Source organism: Corythoichthys intestinalis, chromosome 2 (genome assembly GCF_030265065.1).
Source record: "Corythoichthys intestinalis isolate RoL2023-P3 chromosome 2, ASM3026506v1, whole genome shotgun sequence".
Classification (NCBI taxonomy): Eukaryota; Metazoa; Chordata; class Actinopteri; order Syngnathiformes; family Syngnathidae; genus Corythoichthys; species Corythoichthys intestinalis.
This window is the reverse complement of record NC_080396.1, coordinates 34,927,158-34,950,637: the sequence shown is the minus strand read 5'-3', so window position 1 is coordinate 34,950,637 and position 23,480 is coordinate 34,927,158. Positions and strand designations below refer to the sequence as shown.

General features: G+C 39.5%; 3 protein-coding genes across 5 annotated transcripts in view; 2 read left to right on the top strand and 1 right to left on the bottom strand.

The window, feature by feature from the left end:
* The first annotated feature begins 334 nt into the window (after positions 1 to 334).
* On the top strand, positions 335 to 11,719 carry LOC130912126 (protein disulfide isomerase Creld1). 3 transcript variants are annotated; one of them, XM_057829979.1, is made up of 11 exons: positions 335 to 571; positions 2,547 to 2,673; positions 2,748 to 2,830; positions 2,996 to 3,106; positions 3,199 to 3,290; positions 3,366 to 3,545; positions 3,705 to 3,800; positions 3,874 to 3,957; positions 4,027 to 4,122; positions 8,076 to 8,216; positions 8,285 to 11,718. In XM_057829979.1, exons 2-11 carry the CDS (start codon positions 2,557 to 2,559, stop codon positions 8,503 to 8,505), a joined length of 1,221 nt encoding a protein of 406 aa, XP_057685962.1. In that variant the 5' UTR covers positions 335 to 571; positions 2,547 to 2,556; the 3' UTR covers positions 8,506 to 11,718. The 3 variants fall into 3 exon arrangements, with proteins under 3 accessions (XP_057685962.1, XP_057685963.1, XP_057685964.1); XM_057829980.1 differs by having other exon boundaries at positions 335 to 575; positions 2,549 to 2,673; XM_057829981.1 differs by lacking the exon at positions 335 to 571 and having other exon boundaries at positions 587 to 2,673; positions 8,285 to 11,719.
* On the bottom strand, positions 10,218 to 14,806 carry mbd4 (methyl-CpG binding domain protein 4). Its single transcript, XM_057829982.1, has 8 exons — positions 14,407 to 14,806; positions 12,390 to 12,523; positions 11,850 to 12,322; positions 11,706 to 11,774; positions 11,502 to 11,636; positions 11,285 to 11,434; positions 11,063 to 11,166; positions 10,218 to 10,986 (listed from the first exon to the last, which is right to left on the bottom strand). Exons 2-8 carry the CDS (start codon positions 12,500 to 12,502, stop codon positions 10,912 to 10,914), a joined length of 1,119 nt encoding a protein of 372 aa, XP_057685965.1. The 5' UTR covers positions 12,503 to 12,523; positions 14,407 to 14,806; the 3' UTR covers positions 10,218 to 10,911.
* ift122 (intraflagellar transport 122 homolog (Chlamydomonas)) overlaps positions 14,273 to 23,480 on the top strand; it is a 51,675-nt gene continuing 42,467 nt past the window's right edge. Inside the window, exons 1-5 of the mRNA XM_057829977.1 lie at positions 14,273 to 14,704; positions 17,592 to 17,658; positions 20,341 to 20,425; positions 20,508 to 20,586; positions 22,957 to 23,033. Of these exons, the coding sequence (XP_057685960.1) occupies positions 14,661 to 14,704; positions 17,592 to 17,658; positions 20,341 to 20,425; positions 20,508 to 20,586; positions 22,957 to 23,033 (352 nt within the window). The 5' untranslated portion in view covers positions 14,273 to 14,660. The remainder of the gene's footprint in view (positions 14,705 to 17,591; positions 17,659 to 20,340; positions 20,426 to 20,507; positions 20,587 to 22,956; positions 23,034 to 23,480) is intronic.

Here is a 23,480-nt window from a genome sequence, read left to right as displayed (position 1 = left end):
ATTAAAAGACATTCAAAAACAACATTCAAAATAGAATTAGAGAAAAAAAGACGTCAAAAAATAATTAAAGATAAGTGGCATGGAAGATGAATTAATATATTGAAAAAAGAATTCAAATTATTACATTCAAATTATTGTAGCCCTTTTGTATATTTTTATATTAAAAATAATTTAATATTTATCAAAATTTATTTCTAACCTAGCTGGTGAAAAAAAAAAAAAACAATCTACGAGGAAAAGGCATTTACTTCGAATCAAACGCAACGCCCCATTCAAGTGCATTCATTGACAAAGCAATTTCCGGGTTTGGGCGTCATTAGCGTGAACGCGACTGTGATTGGTGGATATATAAACTCCAAGCGACTTTGGGCGGTGCCTCGTGCCAGCTGACAGCGAAGCGACTAGAAAGAACTGAATGTCTTCTCCATGGCACCTTCATGATTTCTTGACACCATTCGAGCTGATGTCCAATGAGGGAGCGGACGCAGTTTTACTCAGAATGTGAAGTTGGACCACCTCGCTGAGCAACACCGAGAACACCGACGAGGAGGCTCAGCCTTCCACCCCCCCCCCAGGTGCCCATACTAGCCGCTGCGGCTAACCTTCAGATCATTTGACATGCTGACCAAAAGAAAGGGACTGCGGCACCGGCCTAGTTTTCTCCTGAGTGGATAAAATATATTAAATAAAATGAGAAAACTCCGGGCCGCTTCGCCAAAGCTATAAGCTAACCCGAGTTGTGTACGTCGGAAGATGCCAGTGAAAAGATGCTGACGGTGGTGGTCTATTGTGACTACATCGACCTTATCTGATCTTAAGTCAACTCTAGAAAACGTGAGAAAGGAAACAATGTCAAAAGCAGCATTAAATGCAAGACAAAGAAGACAAAATATCAGAACAGCGGTAAAAAAAAAAAAAAATTCGCTCAAGCCCCACTAATTAAGAATGTGCCAAAAAAAAAAAAGGCATGTTCTTATACTATCCCACGAAATTGACTTGTAAGCCAAAATCTACTCATCTAGCCTTTTATAAGGGATTCATGTCAATTTTTTGTAGTCCCTAGAACAGTGGTTCTTAACCTCGGTTTGATCGAACAAGACGCAGAGCCAATTTTGGGATGCTGACGAAACCTAGGCAAAGTAACATTTTACACCAGGTTTTGGACTGGTTAGTCCCCAATTTATAGGCTTTATTCCAATTATTTCAACTGCCAGTCCTCTGTCTGATGGGAGGAGAAACTGGTTTGCTCAGTGGAAGGTTGACATGAGAAAGAACAACAGACATATGGGTAACCTGCACTGTGTTTACATTAAAAAAAAACAAAACAAAACATTTGTGTCACATTTTACGCCATGAAAATAGTTTGTGAGCCAAGGATGTGATCGAGTGAGAATGAAACATGAAAAAAAAATAGAAATAGTGTGAAATAAATCGTGTTTAATTTCATTTTCCAAATTGAAAAGCAAATCAAAAGGGAACATTTCGTAAATTCACACTGTTTATTGGATTTGTGAAAAGATTCATGTTTATATTTTTTAACATAAAGACTTTGTGTACAAATTTGGCGATCATTTTGTGCAGGATTTTTCATTAAATTTGATATCATTTGAGATGTAAACATGACAAGTTTTAGCTTGCTAGCTTAGCTATATCGATTTTGAAATTGAGAGGGGGAAAAAATATTTTCAAATTCCAAAGGGGTCGGTTAATGCACGTTTGAAATTCATGGGGTTCGGTACTTTTAGCAAGGTTAAGAACCACTACCCTAGAAGGCAAGGCAATATTATGTATATCACACAATCCAGCACAAGGCAATTGAAAGTACCTTACATCACATGTAGATCATAAAAATCACATTAAATCTAAATAATTCTAAGGTAGCTTACAGGTCACCTCCTATCGTTTTTGGGTCAGTCAGTCAGTCCTGCACATTTTGTTCATTCCAGGGAGACTTCCTGTCCATTTTTGATAATTTCTTGTTGATTTTAGGGTATTTATGAGTCATTTCCTGTAGATTTGGGGGCTTTTATAAGTCACTTACTGTTAATACCAGGAAATTTTCCCCACTGGAAATGAATGGGGCCTTATGGAAATGAGTGGAAATGTTATTGTCAAATTTAGGTAGCGCCATATGTTTTGCAAAAACTATACAAGTTTTGTGCGCCTTGATTTTCTGAATTTTTGATGTGTAAATTATATGAAATGGATTTTGAAAAATGTATGATGTTATAATTTAAAATTTAATTTTAAAATGTTTTTGCTATTCGAAATGAATGGGGCTTTTTTTTTTTTTTTGCCGCAACCGTAAACGTTAGGGGTGTAATAATAAATGAGCCTGTGGCATGGGAATTTTTAGAACTTTTGCTTTGCAAAGCATCACCAAATTAAATGTGAACTCATTGACTGCTATTGACGGTGCTAGACATCCAATCCATATGAATGGTCAACTAGTGAGAAACGAACATAAATTTTCAGGATAAAGATGAAAAGAGCCACATAATTGGACATCTATTATCGTCAACGGCACTGAAAAAATAGTTTTGTGTAGGAAGCACCATGTGGGGGGCCTGGTCATTCTTGACCACCCTGATGCTCCTGTGTGTGCTCTCCCTCGTACCGGTCTGGACGGCGCCATGCCACACTTGCCAGAAATTGGCCGAGAGTTTCTTGAAGGTACAACACTTGATTCTGCTTCATTACCTCATAATTGAGGGGGGGCCTCATCATTAACTCTGTGTTCTTTCAAGGGCTTGGAGAGAACGGCTAACAAAAACTTTGGGGGAGGCAACACTGCATGGGAGGAAGAGAAGTTGGCCAAATACGCACGCAGGTAAGTTGCTACTTCTGTGACCAATCCAATTTGGCTGTGAAAGTTGATTTTTGAATTATTTTGGGAACAGTTGTCCCAAAAACGAATGAATGCTGGCTATCTCGGACAGCCTCGTTGCTTCCGTCCCTTCCTTATTGGTGCTGAACTTCTATCTTGCTTTTGCAGTGAGACACGCCTCTTGGAGATTGTAGAGACTGCATGTGAGCAGTCTGACTTTGAATGCAACAAACTGCTGGAGCAGATTGAGGACCAGGTAGAGACATGGTGGTTCCACAGGTAAAAGTGAATGGACTGTGACTAAAGCCCATGTTCTTGACTTGTGAACGCAATTGCGGGAGAAATTCCTGGGTACATAACCCGTGTTTCAGGCAGGAGGAGGCGCCTGACCTTTCTGAGTGGTTGTGCAATGACCAGTTGCGACTCTGCTGTCCCCCCGGACGCTTCGGAGCTCAATGCAAAGGTTGCCGGCCGACCTTTTTGTCGCCGTATGGCAGTTATGCATGAGCGCTAACGCACACATAATTCTGCCAAGCAGAGTGCCCATCAGGCCCAGGCGGTGTGTGTGGTGGTTTGGGTCGCTGTGAAGGCGACGGCACTCGCCTGGGAGATGGCGAGTGCGTGTGTGACCCTGGTTATTCTGGTGTACTGTGCGGCGACTGTGCAGACGGCTACTACAGAGAGAAAAGCGCCAACGGCAGCTCCGGAGCTTGTGCAGGTGCCCCAATTTCACGTCGTTTTGCTTTTCGGCGATAGACGTTTTTAGCCAGAAGCCCCTTGTTTTTGGAAATCTTTATAATCCATCCATCCATCCATCCATCCATTTTCTCACGCTTATCTGAGAAGTCACTACATTTTTTGTCCGTGTCGTCCACAGCCTGTTTTCATTCATGTAAGAAGTGCTCCGGGCCGGAGGACTACAAATGTCTGGACTGCAAAGCGGGCTGGTTACTTCACGACAACAAATGCGTGGGTGAGTGGCCGCTCGTCTGGTGGGTTAGTTCTGCTGTGCGTCCTCATCTGACCACATTACTGTCGCTGTTCAGACATCGACGAATGCGGGACGGAGCTCTCTCGCTGTCCTTCGAACACTTACTGTCACAACACGGACGGCTCTTATGACTGCAGAGGTAAGCCAGTCTGGGATTTTTAAAAAATTTTCCTCACTGTCATCGTGGTTATACTTGAATCCTTTTCAGGCTGCGACCAATCTTGTGTAGGCTGTATGGGAAGTGGTCCGGCCCGCTGTAAGAAATGTGCACGAGGCTACAAATTGCAGGGAGCCAAGTGTCTTGGTAAGGATTTCCTTTCCTTGCTTGGCATTTTGCATTGCAAAACTTCAAATATTTTTGGAAGATGCTAGGACAGCCTCTCTTAGTGAAAGGAAGAATAATTTGGTGCTTTTTTTACTACATGGCAGATGTTACAAAGTACCTGTTCCTACAACACAATATAGTGAAAAACAAGTGACCGCCACTTTTTAACCTTTAGGAATAGTGGTCAGCTATTCAAATGTTGGCACTAAAGACCTTTACCCCTTTATAGAGTAATTGACTCTTTTTGGAAACTGTATTTCAATGGAAAAAAAAAACGTCTTTTTTTGTTGACACTTTAGACCAGACATGTCCAAAGTCCGGCCCGGGGGCCAAATGCGGTCCATGGTCAACTATAATCCAGCCCCCAGCCTCTGTCATAAAATCAATAACGTCTGGCCCGCACACACTTAATAAATTGGTCAGTAGTACAGCTACTAGCATATGAAGTAGCTTACACACTAAATGCTGCTCCTTATTGACCCACTAAAAGGCAGCAGCACTCTAAGCAACATTACCCCGTGTGATCCTTTACCTCCAATTTTTTAAAATAGCGACAATCAACAAAAAAAGTTGACTGCGACGGCCGACGCTATAAGTATAGTTGGAAATTGGACTATTTCTTCGTTAAAATACACAACAACTGTGTCTGCCTCATTTGCAAAGAGACAGTCGCTGTTTTAAAGAGTTCAAAATGTGAGGCGATATTACCAAACGAGACACGCTGACATGTACGACCAGATTACAGGGAAGATACGCAGCGAGAAATTGAAGCAACTTGAAGCTAGTTCAATTTCACAGCAGCAGTATTTTGCAAGAGCCCGAGAGTCGAAAGAGAACCCCACAAAGGCTAGTTGCGAGATTGTTGAAATTATCAATTAAAAAAAAAGTAATAAAGCAAATGTGACACACAGAATGGGCTGCTAAAATTTGCTTAAATATATTGTTATACGTAAAGGACGTCAGCCAAGGTCAGCCCCTCACATTTTTACCACACCAAATCTGGCCCACTTTGCAAAAAGTTTGGACACCCCTGCTTTAGACCTTCAACCCTTCAAAGGGCAAGTACCTATTTTTGGTAATTTAAAAAGCCTCGCTAATTATTAACTTTTTTTAAATATTATTTTTTATAGTCATAAATACATTTATAAATCAATACAATGGTAATAAGAACTAAATTAATGAAATTAAAATGAATTTGAAAAACGAAATACACACTGGTTACAGACCCAAGTAACACTCTAAAGTTATTTTTTTCATTTAAGTACAGTGGTACCTCTACTTAAGAAATTAATTGGTTCTGGAAGTAGTTTCGTGAACTAAAAGTTGTGTAAGTAGAGACGCGTTTTTTTGCTTCTAATTTTTTTTTTTAATTAAAAAAATATGGGACCTTAATGGAAAAAAAGAGAAAAATTCAACCTTCAATACAAGTGCATTTATTCAGTGGGGAAAAAATCCCACATAAAGAAATAATTATGTGACATCAAATAATGTGTGTCACAATTATTAGCACCCCTGGTGTTAATACTTTGTACAACCCCCTTTTGCCAACAAAACAAGGTCTGGGGACTGAGATGGGCATAGGAGGAGCTTGATTTTGTGTCTGGTGAACCATTTCTGTGTAGATTTGGCCATATGTTTAGGGTCATTGTCTTGCTGAAAGACCCACTGACGACCCATCTTCAGCTTTCGGGCAGAGGGCAACAGATTTTGATTTAAAATGTCCTGGTATTTCAAAGCATTCATGATGCCATGCACCCTAACAAGGTTCCCAGGGCCTTTGGAAGCGAAACAGCCCCACAGCATCACTGACCCACCCCCATACTTCACAGTGGGTATGAGGTGCTTTTTCAGCATGCACATCTTTCGTGGCACGCCAGACCCACTTAGAGTGTTTGGTTCAAGCCCAGGCTTCAACTGGGACCATGTGCTTTGGTCAGATGAGACCAAGATTGAGCTTTTCCAGCGTTATTTCGTTGTGTATATGCATTTATAATGATCATAAAAATATGTACACTATTTAAACATTGAGAAAAGTTGCACTTTTTTCTGCCAACTCAAAGAGTTTAAAATAAATGTCAAATCCACTATCCGCCTGATGGAACAGACACACAAATATAAAAGATATTAATGTTTATTGAATATCCATCTTACAGTCTTGTTTAACTGGAAGAATTCGTTACAAAAGACAGGCTTTAATTTGTTATCATTATGCACAGGCATTGTCACAAATGTGATCACACAAACGCAACCATGCATCGCATCTCCGCATTTCCTCCTGCTCCTGAGTCCTCACAAATAAAACATAAAATTTCGGGGGGGGGGTTGGCTCGGGCCTACAAATAAAACATAAAATTTTGTTGCGCTTTTTTTCCAGGCTCACGCCTACAAATAAAGCATAACATTTCGGGTGTTTTCAGGCTCGGGCCTGCCAATCAAGTTAGTTGATCGGGCTCGGGCCGGGTCGGACTGATCTAACCTCTAGTTTGGCTACACAGCTTAGCAGTAGGAAAGGTGAGAGGCTGTGGCGCTGTACGAGCAGAAAGCAAAAAACCTGAATACATTTATTAAATTAAAACCCAGATTCTTTCCACCCGATTCCGATCTTTTGAAAAATTGCGCGATCAGCCCAATTTCCGATCACATGATCGGATCGGAACATCCTTAGTTAACATTGTTTATACAAGTCAGTAGAGGGTTTTATTTGATTAGCAAATTAATCATTGACTACAATTGTTTCCAGTCTGATGTTGAACTTAAAATTTTCAAAATTTTCTTGAGGAAATGCCCAATTTTTGAAAGCAGATTGTTTTTTTTTTTTCTTTTTTCAAAACAAGGCATTTGCAACCATTTCCAATTTTTTGAAACGGAGCAACATTTTTGCTCATGTTCTTACGAACAAGGAAATGAATCATCATAAATTTGTTAGTGCGTTTTTTTTGTAAATTTTAATTAATGTCCGGGTCGTGAATACAGAGGTAGTCATTAAAAGTGTTTTAGCGAGAATCCAATTAATCAGTTAACGTAAAAATGAGTGAATCATCATTTAATCGGCATCATTTATTGCCATTGTTCAAGAAGCACAACAAAATAGAAGGTAACACTTTATAATAACGATCCGTTTTACTAGTTAATAGATCATTAGTAAACTGTTGATAAATGATTTATTGTTGATTTGTGAAGTATTTGTTAAGTTTGTTAAGCATTTACAGGGTGTTCTTAACCTGAAACACAGTTTGTGTAGAAACGTTTCAAGTTTCTGTGTGTCACGTTTGGCATTTCTATCTTTTCAGGTTAAGAAATGCCGTTCACTTCAAAAGAAAAGGCATTTTGATAAGGTATTTCGCAGGCAGCGCTCATGTTGCACATTTATGAAAATCTGCCATAGAACCAACAAATATTTGTACTTTTCTTTGTATATTTAACCAATAAAACTTATGACCTTCAACATGAAGTATATAGTTTTATTAAGATCCATCAACTAGCATGGGCATTTAGAATGGAGTCAACCATATTGGAACACCCTGTAAATGCTTAACAAACTGTTAACAAATACTTCACAAATCAACAATCAATCATTTGTCAACAGTTTACTAATGATCTATTAAATAGTAAAACGGATAGTTATTATAAAGTGTTACCAAATAGAATGTATTCATCATTAGTAGCATTAAATGTCAGCTAACTGACTTGCACTTATTTCCATAAGAGCAGCATACTACTTAAATGACAATGCTTTGGTTTAAATTTAGAGTTAGTTTAGAAAGAACATGAAAATGTAAATCGCTGAGTTTTTAGCAACCACCTGCAAATGAGTTAACAAGGCGGGGAAATCAAAGCTGCTGACTCGTATTTGGCAGGCCCGATTCTGTTGTCGAACCATGAACTTTTAGTACACCAAATGTCAGGTTTTTTGTTTCATATCCCCGTTTTAGATGTTGACGAATGCAGCGAGCGAGCCATGGCATGCCCAGGCCTCAACGAGGCTTGCATCAACGAGGTGGGCTCCTTCCACTGCGACTGCGCTGACGGCTTCATCCGGAGGGACAGCATCTGCGTGGAGAATAAGGCACCTGGTGCGTTCGCGGGCGACCACCTTCCCAAGCGTCAGACATCGATTTGACGTTTTGTTGTTTCTCCCCAGTCGGTCCGGAGAAGGGTCTGTTTGATGACATGACGGACGACGAGGTCTTGGTTCTGCAGCAGATGTTCTTTGGCGTGGTGATCTGCGCCCTGGCCACGCTGGCGGCCAAAGGCGATATGGTATTCACGGCCATTTTCATCGGGGGCGTGGCTGCCATGGCAGGCTACTGGCTGACAGAGAAAGGAGACTACATGTTGGACGGCTTCCTGAAGGGTCGCTAGGTGCGCGTCCAGGTGGGAGCTGTTGACGAATCATCCGAGGTCGCAGACGGTCGCCGTCCTCGCTCTCACATCGGCTTGGGAAGTCGTAAAAAAGCAACGAGAAAACAGCGATGACACTGGCAAACTTGAAGACAATATAAAAGTAAGCTGCACTCAATTGAAAGGCATTGAAGTGAAATTCTCTACCTCGGTTTTGTTGGGTGCAAAGACAACTACTGATTGGTCAAAACTAGACTTAACTCTTTTGCATGTTGACTGCTGTTTTTTTCTGTCTACATCAACATGATGTAATGAAGCGCATCACTACTTAAGAATGTTTGACATTTTTTGTGACTATGCATGACACTAAAACGCAAAAATCGACAGTACATGAAATGTATTTTTCCTTTCCGTAATTTCTTGAGTATAACCTGGATTTTTTTGTTTTTGTTTTGACAAATTACAATTGACATGTAATTCGTGGACGAGCAAAATGAAGAAAATCCTTCGTGTTGTTTAGTCATTCAGGGGCGCCTATAGGGTTTTGTGAAAATGGTGTACAGTGGTACCTCTACATACGAAGTTAATCCGTTCCAGGACCTTGTTTGTAAGTCGAAATGGTCGTATGTCGAGCAGGATTTTCCCATAGGAATACATTATAATTCCATTAATTCGTTCCACAGCCCAAAAACCTTCACTAAATCCTTAAAAAATACTGCTGGTACTATTACAAATGGCAATTACACATATCAAAGCAAATAAATTATAAATCAAAATCGGAATAATAATAATAATAATAATAATAATAATAATTCCTGTATTAATGTAACGAATCGGGTTCTAATGTGGCGGACGTTTTTTGCTGACCCTGAACGCACCGCGGGGCTGACGTGCCAGAGACAGACCGGTGAGCTTGAGTTTCACTTTCACTTTGAATGTTTTCTTGAGAACACCGTCAATTGCGGCAGACAGAAGGTGTTTTTGTTTTGAATAAGTTGTGAAATAAATGATAAAAACGTGGCGAAGTTGGCGATTTCTCTGGAGATGTTACCACAATAAGAATTGTCAGCTTAACTTATAAAGACTGGCGAACGATGGTCGGAGGAGGACCGTGGAGATGTATTGTCGAGCCATTTCACGGATGCCCACCCTACGCTCATATTTTTCTGTCATTTGCATCTTCATTTAGAAGGTAAGCGTCAACTTTTTCCTTGTTTCACCACCTGTACCAACCTTTTCTGAAACCAGTGTTGATTTGTCACACAAGAAAATCCGCCGTGCATTCGTCTGCGGTGCTGCCATTGTCGTCGTATTTCGAGCATGTCGTCGGATGTAGAAACAAATGGCGAGTCAAATTTTACGTCGGATGTCGAAAAGTTCGTGTGTCGAAGCGATCGTATGTAGAGGTACCACTGTACTTTCATTCCAATGTAATGTTTTTTAAACGTTTATTTACAAAAATGTTAGCCATTCATCGTTAATCAGATCATCACAGTCGCCAAGTGTGCGTGCGATGTCTGCAATCATATTGTAGTGTTTTCCAGAAAAGGAAATCCAAAACCCTTAATGTAAAAAACACTGTCATGTCTGAAACTGGCAGTTAATCACCAGAATCTATTTGGAGCAAAGTACTATGTTCATTGAAACCTCTGAAAATGTAATTGCATTATTGTTGTGAATTTAAGGGGCGTTTTAGTTTTGGACTGTTTGCCACCCAGTATGAAATGTAAGTATTTGTTTGAGAAACCTAACAAAATCCAAACGACTATGCAGGTAATACTATTTTTGTTTTCAGAAATACCACTAAATTGGCGGAGCATGTAATGCATGAGTACAGAGAAAAGTATGTTAAACCCAAGAAATTACGGTAATCAAACACTTAGATGCAATCTCTTCATTCACCTGATCTTGCGGCAACAGGGATTTATTATCTCGCTCAAGGACACTTCAACATAGCCTTTAGTACAAATCCAATAATGATAATAATGCAAGCCATATTTTAGTTCTCCCGTTCCATTTGTATTGGGGCCCCAATTTCCAAAGTGTTCCCTACATCACGTGTGTGGTGTCTCGTTGACAAGAACTCTTTTGATACTTTGTAGTGACGTGTTCATTTGGAGGTTCCTCTTTTCAAGCATCTGTCAATTGTCAACGATCATGTTTGTGTTTTTCACAACCAAATGTCTTCTCAGCTGGAGGCTGAGTTTAGATTTTCCTCTGACAAACATCATCAAATAAAGGCTTTGTTGATATTTATTTTGCAAGGAGCTCACTGGTGATTGCACAATTGTCCAAAACACATCTGCAACTCTGCATCGAGATACAATATGAACCATTTCAGACGGCGTGTATAAAGTTAAAAATGTTTTATTCCGCTTTGTATTGTTCATTGCCAACCTAATGATGAAAAAGTTAACTCATGTGTCATCAGATTCCGAGGGTCTCCTGGTTTTCCCAAAGCCACGTGTGGTATTTGTTCAACATGTGATCTTTAGGCTTCACCTTTAACAGAACACAAACAAATTTGGCACCCCAACATTTTGCTTTCATTCTAAAGTAAAATGAAAAGTTGACTTGCCTGTCTCCATTCTTCCACACAGAAGATCCTGTAGGAATCGTTGCCATACTTGCCAATGCCGTGCAACTCAATGGGGTAACGCCAGTCTTTGTTCAGAAATTCATCTGTGACCGACAAAACTGTTAACAAAAATCTCCCACATTACTCATTGGTCTACTGTAGCTCCAACTTTTGACACAAAGATTTGGGATGCTCTGATTTTACACTCGACAATTAAGTCACCTGAGAAACGAATGATGATTTTGGCCCGAAGCTCAAACAGTCCAAGCGGCTTGAGTAGTTCCGACACTGCCTTCCAGTCGGCGTGGCAAGCCGACTCGGCGCACGGGTACCTCTCGAAGAATCGCCACAGGATTGGAATAGCCATCTTGCCTGCACCGGGGCCACAATTTAACACCTTGGGTACAAATAGTGTGTGTACGTGCGTGATGAAGCTTACCACTTGTCTTGTTGAGAAAGATGGTGGCTACCAGCAGCTTCCACACATTATGGAAAAGTGTTTCTTGTACAAGGTTAAAAGGAGAACGAGGAGGTGTCCACTTCTTGAAAGCTTTTCTTCGAGGTGGACTTGGACCTTTGTACGTTTGTGTGAAATAATTTCCTAAATATGTTCAAACACAAGAATCTGAATAAAATGTATTACCGTCTGCAAGAGGTGTCCTGCTGAAATAAGGGCTTGTTTTCCGCTTGTCTTTGGAACTTGTGGCTCTTTCTGGCCGTACACAAAAAAAAAAAAAATACAAAATGTGTAAGAGTACTTTGCGAATCATTCAGCGTGGGGTCTTACTCTTCTTGAAAGTGCCCAATGGTTCGCAATTGCCAGCAATCATATCAGACAACAAGACGCTCGCTTGGGCATCGGGAGTGACGTTCTGTTCACGTTCTGCATCGCTGTTGTTCAGGTCATCCTCTCGGCGTTCCTCCACGACTCCAGGAAGAGCTGGTTGTAGAAGCCTCATTCTCAGTGGACCTGGCTTATGAGGGTCTTGCTGTGGCGTGATATCAACAAGCGCTGCGTTTGTGTGTTCAGTTGTCATTAGGCTTTGCTCGTCAACACTTTTATGGGAGGAACTTGTAAGTGGAGATGAAACAGTTTTTTGGGGAATGTTATTCTGTACACCCCTTGTCTGTTTCTCAGGAGCAGTGAGGCACTGCAAACAGCTCGCTTTAAAATTAAAGAGATCAATGTCGACGTCTTGGTCATTTTTCACAAGAAATGCTTGCAGAGACGATCTTGATCGGAACTTCTGCCCACAGGAACTTTAAGATAAAAACATGCACTCATTTGGGATCTCACGATGGCAGTAGGGTGAAAGGAAGGCATTACCTGGTGAAGTACACGTCAAATTTTCCTGCTGTCTTGCCCTTTCGCCGCTGCCTGACCTCTCTGGTCCACCCTAGAGGAATTCTGGAGCAGTGGCAAGACTCGCACAGTTCCATGTGGCTTCCAATATGTGTACTCTAAAAAATAAGATCATATTGTACAAACAGCGTTGCAAAAAAGGCACTGCCGCACCTTCACGTTAATGGAACAAGCCGGAACTTCATTTTTCCTATGCTTTTTTTCCTTCCCACCCGTGGTCTGTCACTGACGATACCTGCTTCTTCCATCAGTTCTCCTCTGGCAACAATAGCAAAAGTATGTGTATAGGTAGACCGAGCAATATAAAAGTTAGATTAAGGACAATGGTGATTTAATCAGAGGAAATATTTTAGATAAATTCAATATAATTTGGGAATCTCGTCGTTTCATCTTTGAACCAAATAGAATAGCTTGAAATCATAGATGGCATTTCTAGAGATGTCCCAATTGATCGGCATCCCGATCGATTGGGTCCGATCACGTCATTTTCAAAGTATTGGAATCGGCAAAAAACTATTGGCCATGCCTTTTTTTAATATACTGTATATATAAATATATATATATATATATATATATTTTTTTTTTTTTAATTAAATCGTTTTCTAATTGTATTTAACGTTACAAACATAATATGTTACACTCATCCAGAGTCTTTAGTTTAGGCTTAAGGTAGGGTTATCAAATTTATCCCGATAACGGCAGTAATTAATTTTTTAAAAACTGTATCACATTAAAATATTTAACGCAATTAATGCATGCGCTGCACGACCCACCCATGCATTGTCGCGCTCAATCTGTAATGACGCCGTTTTACCTATATGGAGAGATAAAAGGCAGCGTAATATGAGTAGAGTGAATTTTGGCAGCCTTTGGAGCCTTTTTTTAATTGGCTAAAGCCTTACATTCTCTCCCCCTACGATTAGAATTATCATGGGAAGCAATGTGGGGAAGCAAGGTAGCAATTGATCTTTTTCTTAACCCCTTTTATTATTTCCCAACGCAGAGAAGATATATCAATTGGTAGCACTACGCACAGTCATGGTTCCACTTCCCATCATGCATTTGGGCATGGCTACAGTATCATTTACTGAAAGCTCAACAAATACACTAGTTGGCAATATTTAGTCACAATATACAAAGTCACAAGTCTTTCTAACCGTGGATCCCTCTCACAGAAAGAATGTTAATAATGTAAATGCCATCTTTAGGATTTATTGTCATAATAAACAAATACAGTACTTATTTACTGTATGTTGAATGTATATATTCGACCGAGTTTTATTAATTTTTTTCTTAATGCATTGCCAAAATGTATATGATCGGGAAAAATTATCGGGAATGATTGGAATTGAATCAGGAGCAAAAAAAAGCAATCGGATCGGGAAATATCGGGATCGGCAGATACTCAAACTAAAACAATCGGGATCGGATCGGGAGCAAAAAAACATGATCGGAACAACCCTAGGCATTTCTAAACTACCGTATATTATCTTACAACCTCCAAAAAGGATATCAAAAGTTATTTTAAAAATAAAACCAAATGTGTAATGAGAATTTCAAACTCATGAAAATACAGTGAGGAATGAACAACCTGAAATTTTGCTTCCACGTCAATCCATTCACTTTAATTGGAACGTTGCCCCCACAAACATGGCCGACAAAGAAACATTTTGCCTCTCTGGTTAAAATAGCTAATTTTTTTTAGCATGTTCTATGATTGCGTATTTCAGATTCTAACAAAAAAAAAAAAAACATCTCAAATATGTAGCGATAAACTATTATCAAATTCACATCGCCAAGATGCGCTCCACTGTTATGCGTTTTCATCGCCGCAGGGGGCACTACAAGATTAAACCTGGGCAAGATGTCGGACAAAGAAGAGCATTCACACTCTAAGGAGTCATTTATCTTAAATAGATTCGAAAATATCCTTTGCCAAAATTAACTCCTACAAAAAGCAAACTGTTTCTCATGGACTTACTTTCTTATCGCTCAAGCAGCGGCTGTGTGGAGTCGGTTTATTTGCATCAATGTACGTGCCTGATGTTAGCTTTGACCAGGACCAGGCTTTGACGTCGCAACAGAGCAGGAAGGAAAAAAACAACAACAAGGAAAGCAGGAAGTGCGAAATGAGTCTGCGCAGCAGCGACACCTGACAAGAGATTGCAACAAGATGACAAAGTGAGCAGGCAAAACAAGGCGTTGCTGCAAATTTGAGTTGGAACCTGACAAGAAATGAGAGCCGTTCTGCTATGGAAAGAAACAACACGTCAACACTGGTAAGCGGCGTCGTGGTGTTAGCGCTGTGGGAATAGCAACAGTGGTTGCTATGTCAACCGCAGCTACTGCTAGTTAGCACGGCGCAACATTGCTGATCTTTTCTCTGTCTAACAACACAAACCCTATCGCTGAACTGCAATGGATGTTTTGTAGAACACCAAGGAACGCTAGATGAAACTCAAGCTTTTATTTGGATTATATTAAGACGACCCGTCATGCTAAATTTTGGAGGCGAGTATGTTACTACGTAAAGGTAATCAAGTCAAGCCCCGCGGGCCAAATCGACGACGTCACTGTCTGACACAAGTTTGACACATATTTTTCACATGCGTTTTTCTGAATTTGTTTAGGGACAAGACGTTTAGAATTTTTCGAGTAATATATATATATATATTTTTTTATCACAACAGACATCCATCACCACCATGAACCTGTCACAACAGTATTGAATGTGCCATACTATATCACTGCTGCTGCTGCACTGCCTGGTCACTTATATATATAACACATAAATATATTCTCATATTTTTTTCATATATTTATTGTTTTTATCGCGGAATCCAAGTGCAATACAGTACATAGTATATAATACTATACTGAACCTCAGTCGTCCTGTGCGCAATCCGCCAATTTGTGTATATCAGTCGTTTTTTAAGCCTTCTATTTTGTATATTTTTAAGCCTTCTTTTAAAACATTGGTAATTTTTACTAAACATATTACTGTAAAGGAGAAGCTCCCCGCAATCTCATTGTACACTTGTATGAGGACAAGAAAGCTATAATGATTCTAATATACAGTATGTATTAGGCCTGTCGCGATAACAAATTTTAGTGTGCGATAATTTATCTAATAAATTATTTAAAGGAGAAGCTCCCCGCAATCTCATTGTACACTTGTATGAGGACAAGAAAGCTATAATGATTCTAATATACAGTATGTATTAGGCCTGTCGCGATAACAAATTTTAGTGTGCGATAATTTATCTAATAAATTATTTGATATGCGATATTATTGCCCCCCCATTTTTATAAAAAAACAATTTACAATTACACAGTGAGAATACAGTGTATATTAGTAGATCAAATACACCCATTTAAACGCGATAAATGTTTACTCTTAAATTCAAAAATACTTTTTAAGAAATCACAACTAAAAACAATAGGCCATGCTTCCTAAGTAAAAGGCAACAATGTTAATGCCGCACAGAAACAGGATAAATAAAATGTGTTTTTCAAGAAATAAATTAAAATTTCACTTAATAATTTAAGCATTTAGGCAAATGAAAACTTTTCCCCTCATAGCTTCTGCTATGGTGTTCCATAGGGATGCAGTGATACAGTTAAGTCATGGTTAGGTACGCTTTTCGATACGGGGGACACTATTTTCGATTCGATTTAATACATTTAATGCTCTGAAAAAAAAAAAAATGTTTTTTTTTTTTTTTGTTTTTTTGCTAATGAGCAAAAATTAAAATTGGCATCATATAAACATGTATTTAAGTGCATAATACTTATGTGCTTCTTACTGATCTGAAGAAATTTTGTATAAAAGTGCTGAGAACAATCTTTACTGTTTGTAAAGTGAGGCGGGACACACTGTTGATTGCTACAGCTCTCGTAACGGCTAGGTTTACTACAGGAGCAAAACATCCTTCCTATTTGTGGTCCGAATCCATCTGTGGCATGTACTGAATTAACAATATTTGCAGCATTGTCTATAATCACTGGTATGGATTGATTTGGCTTGCTTAACTTCCATTCAGTCATGGCGGTTTATAATTCATTGATGTAGTATATGGACTACGTGTCCCATAATCACTCTGGGCTCACGTAGCCAATGGCATGGGACGTAGCACATCTAGTTTGCTATTTCATGATATCTAGTGTGTGCGCGCATGAAAAAAGTTAGCAAACGCCACAGAAGTCACGTCTGCTCATTACTGCACAACACCAGCATATGACAATCGACTGTCATAAACAGGACGAGTTGGAAGCACAGTGCTCTTAATTTGCCATTCAATGTTCATCATCTCCATTCAGCTGTTCATTGTCAAAGCGAGGTTGTTCGTAGCAGCCAAGTCGGTAACAATGTTTTGGCGGACTTCATTGTAAATATCCACCCATTCTGACAAATGTGTCTCCAGCAAAAACAGAAAATCGCCTAAACCATTCGGCGGGCTCCGGCACGCTGGAGATGGTCCGCAGTCAATCCGGAGCACTGACGCAGCTGGCAAAGGTTGAACAATATGATATAATGGGAACGGATTGGCTCCGGCGCAAATTTTTTCCGGACCTGAAACGGAGATGCATTTTGCGTAGTTTGTAACAAGGAATCCGAACTTTTAACAGCACGTCTCCCGCACGCGCGCACGCACGTGAACGTGAGGTGATAAATCGCAGCGGAAAAATTACCGCCTTCATTTGTATTTAACGTGCGATAGATGGAATTATAGCATATTGCGACAGGCTTAGTATGTATATATATTCTTTAAATCACAAACTTGAACGGAGTACAGTACAGGAATACATGCGTAATTAAGAAATGCATCATTGTGTAAAAGTTAAGCAAACCAAAATGTCTTTTATATGATATGCACTGTCAAGAGCAGAGGTGTCCAAACTACTGTTTACAGGCCAACTGCGCCCCGCCAATGGAGCATCAATGACTCAGTCTCAGTGAATATAATTATATAGTAGCTTTTCAAAAAAAATAACGTATCGAATTTTGATTTAACAGCCACATTTCTCCAATGTGTGAGTAATATATCACCTGTGTTGTTAATTAAATATTGAGAGTATGTTACGTCTGCTTGTTTGGCTGTTGGAAATTTGCAATGGAAATATTTTTTTGGAACTGTTTGAAAACTACTCCTTTTTTTTTCTCAGTGTTTATGACCTTGCCTTCAAACCAGATGGCACCCAACTCATAGTGGCAGCAGGTCTTCATGTCCTGGTGAGACTTGACTTACTTGAACATTTCTTTCTGCTTTTTTCACTCCCTAGCTCTTTCCAAATATTCGTGAGTCTATTTCATATTTTACTGAACTAAAAATGTAAAAGCAGCACTCCCAAAAAAATAATTGTTTCTCCATGTGCCACTGTAATGACCATCATTGAAATACAGGAGCGTTGTAGGCCAAAGTATCTATCAAAAAGGACGGACGTTATTTTGCGAAAGTTGTAATATTACACATTGAATCATCATAAAACATGGCTAAATTTCCAACTACATGGAAATAAAATAATAGTATTACAAGGAAAAAACAGACTGTTGTGATATTATAGGTTTACAATTATAAAGTTGAAATATTAAGGAGAGAAAAATAGACAATGTTAAAATACAACAAAAAAATGTAAATTAATCAGGACATGAAAAAAATGTTACATGAAAACTTTTCAAACCTATGAGAATAAAGTCAAAATATAAAGAAAGCAAAGCAATTTTACAGAAATAAAGTCAATATATTCCAATAGAAACATGAAGAATTGTACAGGGGAAAAAATAGTGTAACTAAGTAATAATATTAGTATTGCTCATAAAAATTCAGGGTGAGAAGCTCAGTCATCCGGGAGGGACTCCGGGTCGAGCCGCTACTCATCCGCGTTAAGAGGAGCCAGCTGAAGTGGCTCGGCCATCTGGTTCAGATGCTTCCTGGACGCCTCCCTGGAGAGATGTTCCGGGCATGTCCAATCTGCTGGAGGCCCCGAGGACGACCCAGGACACGCTGAAGAGACTATGGCCATGTCTACACCTAGCAGGGTTTTTTGAAACCAAGGCTCCTGCCCTAATATGGAAAAAAATAATTGTGTCCACACCAGCACGTTTGTAAAAAACAAATTACTTCCATAGCCAACCGCATTCATTCAATTTTAAGTAAAGTCATAACAATGCGCGAAAATAATTGTCCATAATACCCCCATTCTTTGCATGTGTTCTTCAATATGAAGCACTCCAAAAGTTTGCAATTAAATGGAAGCAAAAAAACATCTGTCTAATTTACTCCAAACGTAAACATTGTTCTCGTGTAACGTAGGGACAAAGTTTGTCGTAGTTAGTGACATTTCCACAGTTAAATCTTCGGTTATCAGTGTCCACATGATGACGCTACAAACAGAGAATTCGCACATCTTCACTAAGCAACCTCGTTTATGTGTGTGTGTGTGTGTGCACATATAAATGATATAGGCTAAACCGTAGAAAAAGTTCTTTTTTGCAAAATACCCTGCTGCGTGTAGACATGGCCTATGTCTTTCGGCTGACCTAGGATCTCCTTGGGATCCCGCCGGAGGAGCTGGTTGAAGTGGCTGGGGAGAGGGAAGTCTGGGCTTTCCTGCTAAAACTGCTACCCCTGCGACCCGACCCCGGATTAAGCAGTAGATTGTGGATTGATAAACGTTCAATAAGAATTTGCTTTGAAGAAAGTTAAAGAAAAAAAAAAACACAAAAAAACAATGTGATCTTACAAATTTTTTTTCCAACTTGTATGAATTTATGTCTATTCTTCACGTACCACTAGAGAGAGCCCTGGTACCACAAGTGCTTGGCAGTATTGGATCAGACTTAGGTTATTTTCCATACTTGATGGACTTGTCATATATTGTCCTGTTAGCTACTAGTACCTATAGTATATGTTTGTCATTCTGTTTTTAAACCTTGTTTAAAAAAAACACGATCCTCTTGATGTGTTCGAGGAAATTAAATGCCAGTCATGTCACAGTCACATAGTTGAGACTAAAATTTGGATAAGAAACCTTTCTGATTTAGGTCATTCATATCACCAACATTTGATATATTTGCCAAAGCCGTGACGGAGAATTTATTTTCGTCCTTGTTTCCTTAGAATTTGAAATCTTTTTCTTGACTAATTGAGAATGTTAGTATTAAACCGACGTAACTCAAACATTTTGGATCTCTCTCCACAAGTCCATCCCCTCAAGCAGAACTATTGAGCCAAACTTATAAGGCCGTCTTGCTCACGTGTTTTTTCAGGTCTGGGCAACAATATTCAATAAGTTTGGGACTTCATGATCAGGGCCTCTTCAAAACATTGAATTTATGATCCTGAACCTACTTTGTAAACAATTTGGCACCGTGCATTGGGTCCATTTGCCCGAGGGATATCCCCGATCCGATCATGTGATTGGAAATCGGGCCGATGAAGCCATTTTTCAGAGGGTCAGAATCTGGTGAAAAGGATAAAGTTTTTAATTGGAAAAAAAAAAACATTTTTTTTAAGGGCTAAAAAGTAATTAAAAAATAATCCAGAGATACTGTGGCATTGCCAAAAGGAACAAAAATATATACATTTTGTGCTCAGCAAGAGGAAGTACTGTAAACGGTACAGTACTGTAACATGTTTGATACTTTAAAAAAAGCTTTAAAAACTTTTTTTAAAAAGTGCACCACAGCCGCTCCGGGCAACCAACCCCTCAAACACCTATTATACAGTTGGGCTAGTGTTTTTTCAGACACACAAATCAGTGTTTTTTTCTAGTGTTAAACTTGTAAACTCTTGTTGTGTACAGTAGCGATTACAGATGCCAAAGTGAGATGTGTCCACAGTATTTACTTTAATGAAGCGTGACTTCTCAACAATACTTGCTTTCTCATTGCCAGCTTGTGTGTTTGTCGTAGGTGTACGACACCTCGGATGGAACTATTATTCAACCTTTAAAAGGCCACAAAGATGTAGTATACTGTGTGGCTTATGCCAAAGACGGTAATGAAGTTATTTTACTTTTTCTAAGCAGTTTATCCCTTCCAATCGCTGTTAACGTCTTGGTAACTACATTTTCCTGCAGGTAAAAGATTTGCATCAGGCTCAGCAGACAAGAGCATAATCATCTGGACATCTAAACTAGAGGGTATCTTAAAGTACACGTAAGTGTGATACTACCAAGTTTTACTCAAATGCAATGTGCAGTGGAGAAAATAAGTATTTGACCACCCTGCAATTTTGCAAGTTCTCCCACTTAGAAATCATGGAGGAGTCCGAAATTTTCATTGTAGGTGCATGTCCACTGTGAGAGAGATAATCTAAAAAGAAAAATCAAGAAATCACAATGCATGATTTTTTTAACAATTTATTTGTGTGATACATCTGCAAAAATAAGTATTTGAACACATGTCTATCAGCTAGAATTCTGACTCTGAAAGACCTGTTAGTCTGCCTATTAAAAGTCCATTTTTACTACATGTATTATCTTGAATCAGATGCACTTGTTTGAGGTCCATAGCAGCATAAAGACACCTGTCCACCCCATACAATCAGTAAGACTCAAACTTGTAACATGGTCAAGACCAAAGAGCTGTCCAAAGACACAGAGACTAAGTTGTTCGCCTCCACAAGGCTGGAAAGGGCTACGGAGCAATTGCCAAGCAGCTTGATAAAAAAAGGTCCACTTTTGGAGCAATCTTTAGAAAATGGAAGAAGCTAAACATGACGGTTAATCTCAATCGTAGTGATGCCCCGTGTAAGATTTCACTTCTTGGGGTCTCAATGATCCTATGAAAAGTGAGGAATCAGCCCAGATATACATGACAGGAGTTGGTCAATGACCTGAAAAGAGCTGGGACCACCGTTTCTAAGGTTACTGTTGGCAATAAACTAAGATGTCATGGTTTGAAATCATGCATTGCACGGAAGGTTCGCCTGCTTAAACCAGCACATGTCAAGGCCTGTCCTAAGTTTGTCTATGACGCTTTGGATGATGCAGAGGAGTCATGGGAGCAAGTTTTGTGGTCAGATGAGAGTAAAATAGAACTTTTTGGTCATAATTCCACTAACCGTGTTTGGAGCAAGAAGAAGAATGAGTCCTATCTCAAGAACACCATCCCCACTGTGAAGCATGGGGGTGGGAACATCATGCTTTGGGGGTGTTTTTCTGCGCATGGGACAGGATGAGTGCACTGTTATAAAGAGAGGATGACTGGGGCCCTTTATTTTGAGATTTTGGGGAGCAACCTCCTTCCTTTAGTCGGAGCATTCATTGAACATGGATCGTGCCAGGGTCTTCCAACGTGACAATGACCCGTAGCACACAGCCAGGAAAACCAAGGAACGGTTCTTGATGAAGCATATCAAGGTTCTAGCATGGCCTAACCGGTCTCCAGAACTAAACCCAATCGAAAATCTTTGGAGAGAGCTCAACCTCCGTGTTTCTAAACGACAGCCCAGAAACCTGACTGCAGGGTGGGCCAAGAGCCCTCCTGCAGTGTGTGCAAACCTAGAGAAAACTACAGTACAGGAAACGTTTGACCTCAGTAATTGCAAACAAAGGCTACTGTACCAAATATTAACATTCGTTTTCTCAGGTGTTCAAATACTTATTTGCAGCCGTATCACACTAATACAGTGATCCCTCGCTACTTCGCGCTTCAAACTTCGCGCCCTCAGGATCCGTGTCACTGTCGCTCCCTCCCTCTCTCTTTCCTCTCTGATTCCCCAGGCAAGCACTGCGTGCATCGGAGTTGCTTATTGAAGTTAACGATGGTGACAGATGAATGCGCCGCACATGTCAATCATCGTTTAACTGCCAATAAATATGTTAACAAGTTTGATCTCTGTGTGCATATGCGGGTTGGGAGAGATAGGGAAGCACACGCTGTAATGTGTGTGCGTGGCGAGGTTAGAGGCAGCCGGCCCGGCATTATTGTCCACAAGGACAATCGAGAGCAGTTTGTGATCGCAAGTCACACCAAGGGAGGTAACAGCGTGGATGTGAGAGGATTTGGTGCGAGGCTCTGTGTGCCTATTCTGAGGGGGTGGGGTGGGCGCTGGAATGAATGTGCGTGTGTATACAAAAAAAACATTTATTACAAGACAGTGTATATAAATATATATATTTTTGAAATACTGCTTTTGAAAAATGAAAAAAACATGTCTCATATGTATCTCTTTCCAATGCTAAATCTGAATAAATACATTGTACACACAAGAAAAAAATGTTTTTTGGGGGGGGTTCTGGTCCCCATTAATCGCGAAAAACGAGGGATCACTGTAAATAGTTAAAAAAATCATACATTGTGATTTCTGGATGTTTCTTTTGAGATTATATCTCTCACAGTGGACATGCACCTACGATGAAAATTTCGGACCCCTCCATGATTTCTAAGTGGGAGATCTTGCAAAATAGCAGGGTGTTCAAATACTTATTTTCTTCACTGTAATAGCTGTTTATCATTTCTGGTGTTTTGGGGTTGAAAATAATGTGTGAATTAATTTAAAAAAAAAATTTTCTATCTCTGTAGACACTACGACTCAATCCAGTGTGTTGCATACAACCCAGTCACTCATCAACTTGCATCCTGTTCCTCTGGTGACTTTGGTCAGTTGAGAGTATACATCTACAGTAGGAGGGAAAAGAATCTCTGAAATATATGAATATAATAGTCGTAAATTGTGCTCTGATCTTCACCAAAATCACAAGAATAAAGTTTGTGTCTGTGTTTTAATATTTTTCTTTGACAATTTGAGATGTCGTGACAATTTGAGATTTTTCTGCATGTGACAGTTTTGTAAAGGTGATTTATTCAAAATTCATCCTGATTTGTTTTAATTTTTTTGCCAATTTTGAAAGGGCACTTGTAGACTGTTTACATTTAGTTTTCAATCAAAATTTGAAAATATGTATTTATTTGTGTGGTATTATTTGAAACAGTCTGCATATTCTTTCAGAGATGATCAGACCACATCTTATGACTAACCTATGCAGAAATATGAGACATATACCTTTTTCTGTAACATTGTTTTGAGACATGAGAGTATCAAAAAA